The 12,481-nt window shown below is 45.7% G+C and overlaps 1 protein-coding gene across 1 annotated transcript in view; it reads right to left on the bottom strand.

Annotated features, from left to right (window-relative positions):
- The window catches only part of kirrel3b (kirre like nephrin family adhesion molecule 3b), a gene marked incomplete at its 3' end in the record, with an annotated part of 258,801 nt that overhangs the window by 26,409 nt on the left and 219,911 nt on the right, over positions 1-12,481 (bottom strand). Inside the window, exons 7-9 of the mRNA XM_083772969.1 lie at positions 2,567-2,715; positions 1,712-1,839; positions 976-1,102 (exon numbers count right to left, since the gene is read on the bottom strand). Coding sequence (XP_083629095.1) covers positions 976-1,102; positions 1,712-1,839; positions 2,567-2,715 — 404 coding nt within the window. The remainder of the gene's footprint in view (positions 1-975; positions 1,103-1,711; positions 1,840-2,566; positions 2,716-12,481) is intronic.

Below are 12,481 nucleotides of genomic sequence, written 5' to 3' on the forward strand. Positions count from 1 at the left end.
ATGAAGTCATTTGTTTGAGAGTCTCCAGGTCTCCTTCCAGCGTGTATTCATTAGTTATAGTCACCGCCTCAGGAAAAAGAAGGGAAAAAAAGCTTCACTGTGACTCCCATGGAATATAATCAGCATTTAACCCACTCCAGCCCTGGAGATCTACCATTTGGGAACTTTGGGCATGTTCGGGGCCCTCTAAAAAAGCTCCATGGAAATGTCCCCCATTTTCTTATTGTTTGGCGAGAATGCAGCTGGAAATCATGTTTAGTTAGATTGGTTAGATTGGTGAGTGTTATTAATAATAGGATATAATTTAGTTTGTAAATTTGTTGTAATGTAATATATTTTCTAGAATGCATGAAGACTGAGCTTCAATAATTTTGGTTTTGTTTTGTTTTTAACTATATGTAATGACAGAATTACATTGTATTATGTTTTAATTTGATTGTATGAGTGTTCGGACCCCAGGAAGAGTAGTCTTCACTGTAGTGAGGACTAATGGGGATCCGTAATAAACAATAAACTGCCAATATTATTTTTACTACTGCATAGCCAATGTAGTGTATAGGTTAGTGGTTAAATAGATTTTAAATAGATGCTATTAACTAATGTAGCCCTTGGAACCCCCTCTCTCTCAAGGACACCTGGGGGTCGCTGTGTAGCAGAGTGGCTCACAGCCTCTGCCTCAAAAGTCTAGTATCTCCCCCGAGCCATAGGCAATTGCCTTTGGCTTAGTGGTTAAGATGTGGACTTTAACGCGGGAGACCTGAGTTCGAATCCCGGGCGTTACAATGGTGCCATGACCCGGCATGGTTTTCCCCGTGGGAGGAGGTCAAAAGGGTGGCGAGTGTAGCAGAGAGCCTTTGGCTTAGTGATCAAGATGTTGGCTTATTTTCCAGGCGGGAGACTCGGGTTCGATTTCCGGGTGTTACACCCGGACCCAACCTTGATCTACAGTATACTGTAAGTTTAAATAATGCCTACCGTTGACAGTGAGTGAAACCTCCTTCTCCGAGGCGCCCACACGTGCGACCACTGCCCGGCACACGTATTTCCCAGCATCCTCCTGTCGCACTGACTTCAACGTCAAGATGCTTTTGTTGCTTAGAACCTGCAGGGGGGGGGGGTAAGGTCAAGGGTCACTGGATGAGCAATATGACAGCAAGGGCACCTTCACATGTGCGACATCAACACAGCTAGATCCATGGGAGAGAGGGGAAAAAAGACGGTGGCAAATGGAGCTTTTAATGCCTTAAAGGGCACCTGCTCAATTATTAAAATCCAATTTTGGGATTGAGCTCGGTGCAGTAGGGTTCGTTGGTTCTGGTCATCTTTGAAGTTGACAAAGGGAAAGGTGGAATGAGTCTGCCTTATGGATCAATCGTATGCCCTTTCTTCACCTCAACACATCGCACGCCAAGTGTCAGAGAGCAGAGCGCTAACGAGTGCAGATGGCTGGACCGCCCCCAAGACTATATGATTAATGGCTGTTTCAGCATGCCTTGTTTTAGCTGCAAGTTCACTTGCTAAGTCTCATGTCTGGCCAAGTACTGAATGACCTTTAAGCGCTATTTAATGTACTGTGAGAATTTAGTAAAAAGAAAAGAAAGGCCGGGGAACAAACATGCTAACTTAAATGCTTCTTATAGCAGATTAAAGAAATCACTGATCCAGACCAATAGTATTTTGATTACTGTGGCAAAAGAATAAAATAACATACCACTCCAGAGCCTCTCTTCATCCAGACTATAGTGAGAGAGGGGTTTCCCGTCCAGGCGCAGTTGAACACAGCGTCAGATCCCAGGTCCACCTGTAAGGACTGGGGCTCTGCAGCCATCCGAGGGCCAACTGTTGGAGGTGGTCACATCACATTACGTTACGTTGCTGATTCCCGTACCACTGTCACCAAGACAAATTCCTGTACAGTTATTTGGTGAATAAACTCAATTTGCATTTGATTTAATGTGACTCAATAGGTATGACAGGAACACTGCCAGCGTTAGAGTTTAATTTCCCACTGGGGTTATGTCATGCATCCCCAAAACATTTGCAAATTCATGGATAAGTGAAGTGACACTTTGGCTGGATGTGCCACATAGCATGACTAATAAAAAACTATGGACACTGTATAACAACAAGTTAAAAACAGGGAGAATAGCACAATAGTGCAATAATACAATAATACAGTACAGCAAGGATTAGACAAAACAAACAAACAAACAAACAAACAAAACAGAACATACAGTAGGCCTGTAAAAGTGAGTAAGGTGAAAACTACATGGGAAAAATGGTTACGAAATAAATGTGTTTTAAACATGCTCTTAAAGCCATCAACTGGCAACTTTTAAATGCCATTGTCATAGTGTATATAGGAGCAACTACTGCAAAGGCCCGGTCACCCTTTGTTTTAAGCTTGGCCCCATGAATACCTTTGTTAGTTAGAGGACCTGAGAGGTCTCACATTGGTCTTATAGGAGGCAGTAGGTCAATAATATACAGCATATATATCTACAGTATATGCACTCTCTGAGTTAGAAGTTGATGAATGAATACCAGTCCCAATATGTATACTCACAGTAGACGTCAACGTTGCGGCTGATGTTGGTGCTGCCCAGTGGGTTGGTGACCTCACAGGAAACGGGCTCGGTGAAGAAGGAGTGGTCTACAATGACCTCGTACGTGTCTCCCGTCACTTCCTTGATCATACTTCCTCCCTTGGCCCACCTGGTGTGGAGCAGTCACACAAAGAGAGACAATATGATCATACTTCCTCCCTTGGCCCACCTGTTGTGGAGCAGTCACACAAAGAGAGACAATATGATTATACTTCCTCCCTTGGCCCACCTGTTGTGGAGCAGTCACACAAAGAGAGACAATATGATTATACTTCCTCCCTTGGCCCACCTGTTGTGGAGCAGTCACACAAAGAGAGACAATATGATTATACTTCCTCCCTTGGCCCACCTGTTGTGGAGCAGTCACACAAAGAGAGACAATATGATTATACTTCCTCCCTTGGCCCACCTGTTGTGGAGCAGTCACACAAAGAGAGACAATATGATCATACTTCCTCCCTTGGCCCACCTGTTGTGGAGCAGTCACACAAAGAGAGACAACTTGATTATACTTCCTCCCTTGGCCCACCTGTTGTGGAGCAGTCACACAAAGAGAGACAACTTGATTATACTTCCTCCCTTGGTCCACCTGTTGTGGAGCAGTCGAACAAAGAGAGACAATATGAGACACATGCAAGGATGGAGAGGGAGGACGAGAAGAGAAATGAAATGAGAGAATGACAAGGCATTCATCACTTAAAGCCCATAGAAACACTTTGTCGTATGATGTATAGCCAATGTACAAGCTCCGAATGCATCACTCGTAGATCTGCTATTTTCAAAGATTTTCAAAGATTTTGAAAAGTTTGCTTTCGTTTTTTCTTATATATACTTATATATTCTTATATATACAGTATACAGTATGCCATACCCAATGCCATGGTAGACAGAGAGTGGTTAAGACTCTCTCTCTCTCGCTTTCTCTCTCTCTCTCTCTCTCTCCTTTTTGTGTGCCACCCCCCACCACGGTATGTCAATAGAGTTCTTTCCCGTGAATAAATCATCATTCTTGCCCAGGCGAAGCCGCCTGTCGGCATATTTTTGTGGCAGCCCTCTGTGCTGGGACAAGTTCCACAGCAATGGAGCTCGGGAGCAGCAGACGCCACACGTTTCCTAATGACGATGAGCGCGGGAGCACACCACATGCACGTAACATCTAGCTAAGGAAAACAAATCACAATATGACAAATAGGTACCCTGCGCCACCCAACAAACAAACAGAAAACAAGCACACAACGCACGCAATGCACGCACGCACGCACGCACGCACACACCTTGGAAGATGTCAGGATGGTACTATATTGCAACGCAACACCTGACTCATAACATCTGTCAAAACGATCGACGACTTATGCAATAGCAGCAGGACCCAGATTAAATTTAGAAAAAGGAAAATGTTGTATTTATTTCTTTGGGTACTATAGTAGCCTGATTATCAGACTGTAGCTTTCTTGAACAAACAGTTACTAGCCTGGATCCAGCCCAAAGATCCCGCCCACTCTCTGAGTGGACTGAATCTCAAACAGCCTGTCAAGAACAGCCTCGATAGCAGCGTCAAGATCTGTTTCTGTAGCAGTAGCCATTGTTGTTCAATGTTCCGCGCCTTCCTTCCTCTGTCTGTGACTGTTGCGCTGTGAGATGACGCTGCCTCGGCGCTGATTGGTTGTTCGTTAGACCCACCCCCACCACCGATTCTCATTGGATAATACATTGTTTTACCGAAGGAATGATTGGGTCACAAGCGGAACACCAGACCAAGAGATTCAGTCCACTCAGAGAGTGGGCGGGATCTTTGGGCTGGATCCAGGCTAGTACTATAGCATACATGGGTAACTGCGGCCTGGAGGCCACATAGAAAAAAAACTGCCCTTTTTTCGTCATCTAATTATCAGTTTGGCCCTGTTTATTGTCATGAGTTGTCACCTGCCGAGTTGGCTTCGTCCGTGACGTAAAGGTCTTTAAATAAATAAGTTTTGAAACGTCTATGGGGAAAATGAATGGGGAATTATTTCCTGGTGCCCTCGCAGGGGGACTGCGACACTCCATAGGGTCCATTTGTAACACTACAGCCGCGCCGAGGCATCAGTGGAGTGTCTCCGTCTGGCTTTGGAAGAATTTACAAGGTGTTCTGGGCCATTCGAATGTATCACGGCACACCAAAGCGCCACACGTCCTCTCCATCCTCCATGATGGAGATGCGGTGCATGGTGGCTGCATGCTGATGTGGGCGAATCAAAACAATTCAACACCCAGACGACATTCTGCAAGCAGCACAGAACACTCTCTCTCTCTCTCTCTCTCTCTCTCTCTCTCTCTCTCTCTCTCTCTCTCTCTCTCCTTTCTATTCCCGGGAGCCGTGTTCTTAGTTTTCCAGGGATCGGAGGAGGGGGAACTCATTTGTTTTTCATGAGTGAGTCGGGGCACACATGCTTGACTGAAACGCTATCCTTTAAATGAGGACAGATTACCTCATTCAATCAGCAAGTGAAGTGAAGCAGAATCGTAATTGAGCTTCATGGGATTTTTATCTTCTTTCGTCTGGTGGAGAGGTTACTACTAAAGTAACTAAGTAGATTTACCCAAGCAACCTACAACTCCTTGACCGCCAACACCCGCATCTGGTGTCTGAAAAAGGGATTCCAGGACGCTGCCCATGTACTGTATTATGTAGGCCTTATACTGCACTTTTTCCCAAGACAAATTTCCCCTCGTGGGACAATAAAGTATATCTCATCTCATCTCATCATATATATATATATATATATATATATATATATATATATATATACTGTACTATATATATATATATATAGACTCTCAGTTTGAAAGCCGTTTCACTCAGAAGTGAATTATCGCTATGTAACGGGCGCTTCGATTGTCATTGGTCATATCAATGTATCTTTATTTATAACCAATTATTCTTTCTGTCCATGAACTGATGACCAAAATAAAAGTGAGATTTTTAATTCACCCAAAACATACATTTTGTATCTGAGACATCACGATTCTAAAAACTGCGTCCGGAACGACGTTCGAGAGGCCACCAGCGCCGGTCGTGGAAAATGAATCAATAAATAGACCAGTCATTCCCCAATAGTGCGGGGACATTCAGACCCAAAAGATGCCCTCTCCAGCGCTTATGAATCAGAGCAGATGGGTTCATTTTGGCTCATACAGGCTTGGCTGAAACGGTTCTGTAAATTGATCCTGCAGGAGTATAGTATAACTTGTTGTATTTTAGTGCTGCGGGTTTGTTCGGCCATACACATGTCTTTGTTTTAATTGGCAGAAAGTGTGTGTGTGTGTGTGTGTGTGTGTGTGTGTGTGTGGGTGTGTGTGTGTGTGTGTGTGTGCGTGCATGTGCGCGTGTACGTGTGCGCGCATGTTTGTAAGTCTGAATAAAGACCTTATCAATCCACCTGTCCTCCTCCAGTCTGTGTACACCACTCCAGTCTGTGTACACCACTCCAGTCTGTGTACACCACTCCAGTCTGTGTACACCACTCCAGTCTGTGTACACCACTCCAGTCTGTGTAGTGTGTACACTACTCCAGTTCCCAGGGTTTTCCGCCATATGAGGGAATGAAAAGCCATTGTGTATATACTAAATGCTGAATAAAGGTTATGATAATAACTGTGGTAGTAATGGTGACTGGTGATGCTCACAGCACCAGTGCACCACTCAAGCAGTGCTTGTCTGAATACGAATCGGAATATTATTTTCTTTAGCTTTTTGCTGCTGCCGCCAATGTCTACAATGCATGGCAACGTGATGATGAATACCAAGCAGTGTACACAAAGCCGCCGCTAGTTTCTATGCGGCTGAATGACAGCTGTGATGATGAGAACGGTGGCCATGGTGAGGATAATAGCATAAATATTATAAATTACCATGGCAAAAGATAAGGATCATCAAAAGAAATGTGCTTATGAGAATGATGTTGACAAACTATGGTGAGGATAACGGCAATTAAGACAATAGCGATGATAATGATGATGTCTGTGATAGCAGTGGTGACAACAATAACGACAAGAAAGGAGATGATTATTGTCACGTCATGATTAGGGTTGGAGACTACATCGATACAGTATTATGTTGATGCCGTGAAGAAGATACCATCTGGGATTTTGGATATCGAAATATTGTGATATGACGTGCTATCTTCTCCTGGTTGTAATCTATACTTTTTTTGTATAAAAAAAGTATGTTTTTGTTTTGAAAACGTTTGGAAAATATACTGTGTCATCCTCACAATACGATATCATCGACACAATGTCAATATTCTTCCTCAATTTCCCCTCAGGGATTAATAAAGTATATCTCATCTAATCTCTCATCTCATCATATCAAAGTATTTGGTCTATAACACCCACCCTTGCCTCAGCCTCACTTCCCCGGCACGTACAGTACGTGTACCGTAGACTCCTAATGAGTTAAGCACATTACCGTATGTTATGGCAGCACGGTAACTGCCTAATGGAAGCTGACGAGCTGCCGGAGGGACCGGGGCAACCGGGGAGCGTTGGGGGCAGCAGAGACAGAGGGACCGGGGCAACCGGGGAGCGTTGGGGGCAGCAGAGACAGAGGGACCGGGGCAACCGGGGTGCATAGAGTGTCGCAATCCTGACCCCTTTCATGACGACGAGCGGCCCGGAAGACAATTTCCCATATACATTTTTCTATTCAGAAAGTATTTATTTAAATACCTGTAAGCCTCGGACAAAGCCAACTCGGATGGTGACAAATCATGACAATAAACAAAAGAAAACAACAAATAATTAGAAAGAAGAAAAACAACTAAAAAAGTGTTGTACTCTGCCCTATTTTTCTTCGAATTATTTGTTCGCCCCAAATACACTATTTTGTCATGAGTTGCAGGCACACACACACACACACACACACACACACACACACACACACACACACACACACACACACACACCTGTATCCCCACTGGGAGGCTAGAAGGGTCAACACATATTTGTTTGGTGACTGATTCACTTTTACACTCTGCTCTAACAAGGATTTAGGTGCATGCGTGTGTGCGTCTGTGTGTGTGTGTGTTTGTGTGTGTGTGTCTGTGTCTGTGAGTCTGTGTGTGTGTGTGTGTGTGTGTGTGTGTGTGTGTGTGTGTGTGTGTGTGTGTGTGTGTGTGTGTGTGTGTGTGTGTTACCGCTTATACAGATAAATTGCCCCCTAGTCAATGGAAGCAGAGTGTGCTGGGGGCGGGGCCATGGGAACCCAGTTTGACTCTGCTGAAAGTGATTAAGGTAATAAAACAGTGGCAGACTAGATGGAATTAAATTAAATAGCTATCTATGTCATCAGCATAGTAAATCAATCCCAGGAATAATTATCGGCATGGTTAAATACACTACAGCACATTGCCTCTCTGCGTCTCATATGCATATTTGGAACGACTGCGTGTGTGTGTGTGCACGATGGAACATACCAGTGGAGAATACACAGGTCTCATAAGTAACACATTCTGTGGTGACGGTCGGCAGTGACACGGAATTGTGATCTGTCCTCTGTGTGAAGGGCATAAATGAAAATACGACAGAGATGCCTTCCTCGTTGACATATAGTACGACAAGAGGCCTGATATTGGAAAAAGAGAGAAGGAGAGAACTTATACTGCCTGTATAGTGTCTCCCGGCACGATGTGAATGACATTCTAATATACTGCCAAGGTGCTGCATGTGAACAACATGTGCAAGGGAGATGAGACTGTCAATTATTGGACAGCACTGTTCAAGGAAGACACGTCCTCCTTGAATATGAGCACTGCATGTGTGGAAACCCAGACAAAACTATATAACATTATAAGTCATCAGCTATAATGAATAATGTAGGCTATTTGGTAGTTTACACAGGGATAATGCTTTTTTTCCCTTTTTTTTTTTTGCTCTTGTATTTTTCAAAATGTGTCATTACATTAGCCAGGAGGCAAAATCGCATCCGTAGTCCCCTAGAAATTACGTTAAAACCCCCAAGTTGATTATCTCACACACTCACAATCCACAGCAACAGTGAAGTGGGGATATGTGGTGGCGATGTTGTGACATTTCTTCATTAGCGCGGTCTCCATGGGTACATGACAGGGTGAGGGGAGGCACACACACACACACACACACACACAGCGCCGTGTCATTTTTCCGACGGCGTGTTGGTCTAACTCGAGGAATTACTGTACTAGCCCTATCCCTAACCACACGCGAAGCCACATAGTGGGAGTAATGGGATGTCAGAGTTATCCCCCCCCCCCCCACACGCACACACACACACACACACACACACACACACACACACACACACACACACACACAAAGCAGTGTCCTTGTCCCCCGATCGAGCTCCATGTTAAATGCAAGCACATTACTGTAGCCCCTTTCCCACCATGCACCATATTAACCTGTCACCACCCGTTGCATCTTTCTCTCTTACATACAGTACAACCACCTCCTCCCCTGCATGGGCCCAATTCTCTCAGGTCTTTCTTCACCCTTCTCCGTCTCCTTCTCCTCCCCTGCGGTGCCCTGGGAGCTTGTTGCGAGCCCCGGTTCACTTCAGGTGTCTTTAGAGATGTATCTTATTTCCAGCCGCTCCACCTTTTAAAGTCAGAGCTATTGACCCGGATCGGTGATTCGTTGCGGGTTGTAGGCAGTAGAAATCACCGTTCCCTTCTTAACGGTATGCCCCACCACCGACCCCCACCTCAGCCACACACGCATGGCAAGCGCATGCACGCACGAACGCGTGCACGCACACGCACGCACACACACACACACGCACGCACGCGCACATCGGCTCTGTGCTTTGAGAGTTTCCATTGAAGTGGAGTATGGCTGGGTGGTGCGCTGGGGGGGGGGGGATGGATGGCACTCTGGAGGCCTGGCAGAGAGGCCATTCGTCTGAGGACTGCCTCTGTCCTTGCGGTCGTATCTGATCTCGGGAGACAGAGTGTATTAGAGCTGAATAACGGCCGCCCCATGCCTGCACGCCGCTGCATGTTGCTGCTCCGTGGCAGCGGCAACGCCTCCCGGGCTCTGCGTGGTCCTCCTCCACGCTGCCAAACATTCATTTAGTCTCTGGGGGGAGTCATCTGGACGGAGGGAGCAGGGGTGGCGGTGGGGGCGGTGGGGGCAGCCGCCACGGGAAGGGGGGAGTCCCTCAAGTCACCTCCATCCCCAGGCAGAGAACCGTGATGAAGCCCAGTGCACAGACCACCACCATCCACCACACACACACACACGCGCGTGCGCACGCACGCACGCACGCATGCACACACACACCACCCCCCAGTCTCCTGTCTCTCCATGGTCTAGATTTCCGATGATGCATGGGATTGCGGCGCGGAAAGCGCCGCCCACATAAATCTCACAGATAAATCTGAATTGAAGAATATAAAAGTGGAAAATTGGTACAGGCTCCTATAGTCTCACAGTATTGACCCCTGCACGGTATCAGAAGTCATTATTTACCAGAATCTGGTCAAGATTATAGGGTGCGGGTTGAGGTTTTTTCACACTACAGTGGTCTGTCTGTGTCACTGATGGAGGGCCTCCGGGGGGAGGGGGGGTTGTAGGGGGGTTGCAGAAGGTGTGTGTGGGTGTGTTTGTGTGTGTGTGTGCATGTGGCGTGCACACGCACTTGTGTGTGTTGCTTCAAGCCACATTTATTCTTCACAATTGACCCAAAAAGGGAAAGTGAACTCAGTTGCCTTTTCTCAATAGCATAAATATTAAATGGTACATTAATATAAAGAGCTTTTATCCAAAGCGCTTTACATAGATTATGCATTACATTACCCCATTTTTCAAGTCTTTGGTATGACCTGGCCGGGGATCGAACCCTGACCTCCCAGTCTCAGGGCGGACACTCAAACCACAAGGGCCACTGAGCTGATGCTTCTGATGTACACTACATAATACATTATTACATATACAGTCCAATCCATATTACCACTGCTACTATACCCCCCACCCCACCCTACTGCCCCCCAGTGCCCCTCAACTAGGGCAGAATCTAGTAATCTAGTAAATGCTACATCTTTGTTTTAGCCATCTGTGAGAGAGTGTTGTACATCCATTTCATTCCCCCACGATGCAGTCGCGAGACTCAGACCGGGGCAATTTCCTTCACTATCGATTCTGTTCCACTTACTCTTCGCTCTCGTTTTAAAGCCTCCCACACAGAAAGCCGTGCCTTGACAAATCACTTCGGTGCCTTCACTTCACACAAGACCAGAGCGAAGTTTTCCACAATAAGTATCGTCTCATTTTGGCTTTCATCACAAGAAGCCAGTGAAGGAGACCTTGTAAATTCTGTCCGTTTTCTGTGCACGCCTCTGATAGTGTGCTGTTGTCGTTGAATCACTGTTGTTCTTCGCTAGGTAAAATAATAATAATAATCTATCTATAAATTCACCACGTCTGTATACTGTATGTGTGTACATCTGTAATGCACATAACTCGAGAACCGTTCACCCTACCGACTTCAAATTCGACACACATTCCACACCCCCACAGGGAGTGCAGTGCCCGCTTTCGAGTCGGTCGGACCCACAGTTGTCCATAACCACCACAAAAGGCCTCTGGCCGGGCTCTGGACAGGGCCCCTGCCCAGGCTCCATATATGGTTCAGGCCTGTTCCGACATCACTATATATTATAACTCTATGGTTTGAACCACAAACAGAGCCAATATATCAGCATGGGGGGAAAGTATTTCGTATTTATCCTCTCATTTGTAATTTTGTGTTTCCATATATGTTTTACCGACAGCAGCTGAAGTCCTTGTCATTCCTGTCTGTCTATCAGTCCCTAATGCCTGGTACACACACAGAATCACTGTGACCACTTACTTGCTGAGAAATGTGAAGGAGCTCGGTCGAAACCAAAGGAAATGTCCAATTAAACATGTGTAATGGTAACAGCGATTAGTGGCGATCAAAACACGTTGGCGGCGGGACCCTCTTGCAGGTTAGAGCCAAAATGTGCATTCTCCACCACTGAAAAGGCAAGTCGACTTTGTTTTGACGTGAAGGAGACGTGAAATGATTGTAGGCTAAATGAGTTCAGACTCAGAGCAGCCGATGCTGGGGGAAGGGTAGATGTGTGTTTTGGGAGAAAATAAAAGCGTGAGTCCCCCATTAGATTGTGAGTGTACGGTATATGGCACAGACGCGGCACGCACACGCACATGCTTATTTGGCACAATACAGCACACGCACACACACACACACACACACACACACACACACACACACACACACACACACACACACACACACACACACACACACACACACACACACACACACACACACACAAACACAGACAGAGTGACGTGGAGGACTGTTTAAAGGGTTGCAAGTCGATTGCAAGTGATGAACCGGTGTTCATAGACCTATAATATGTTGGGGCATGTTGTAGTGTCCGGTGTTCATAGACATATAAGACCTAAAATATGTTGGGGCATGTTGTAGTGTCCGGTGTTCATAGACCTATAATATGTTGGGGCATGTTGTAGTGTCCGGTGTTCATAGACCTATAATATGTTGGGGCATGTTGTAGTGTCCGGTGTTCATAGACCTATAATATGTTGGGGCATGTTGTAGTGTCCGGTGTTCATAGACCTATAATATGTTGAGGCATGTTGTAGTAGCATGGAACAAATTTCTCTTGAGTAACGCTGGGACCAAAATCTATCAAGGGATTGGCCGTTGAAAGCATGGAAAAAATTACTTCTTCAAGCTAATAATGCCTCGAGTATAGCAACACATTGTTAGCTTGTAGATCTGTATTGCTAAACTATGACATATTTTGCGCAACAGCAAGGAAGCTCTTTCTGAAGGAAAGGCCATGCAGTCT

The sequence above is a fragment of the Protomyctophum parallelum genome (assembly GCF_964188405.1).
Source record: "Protomyctophum parallelum genome assembly, chromosome: 9".
Classification (NCBI taxonomy): Eukaryota; Metazoa; Chordata; class Actinopteri; order Myctophiformes; family Myctophidae; genus Protomyctophum; species Protomyctophum parallelum.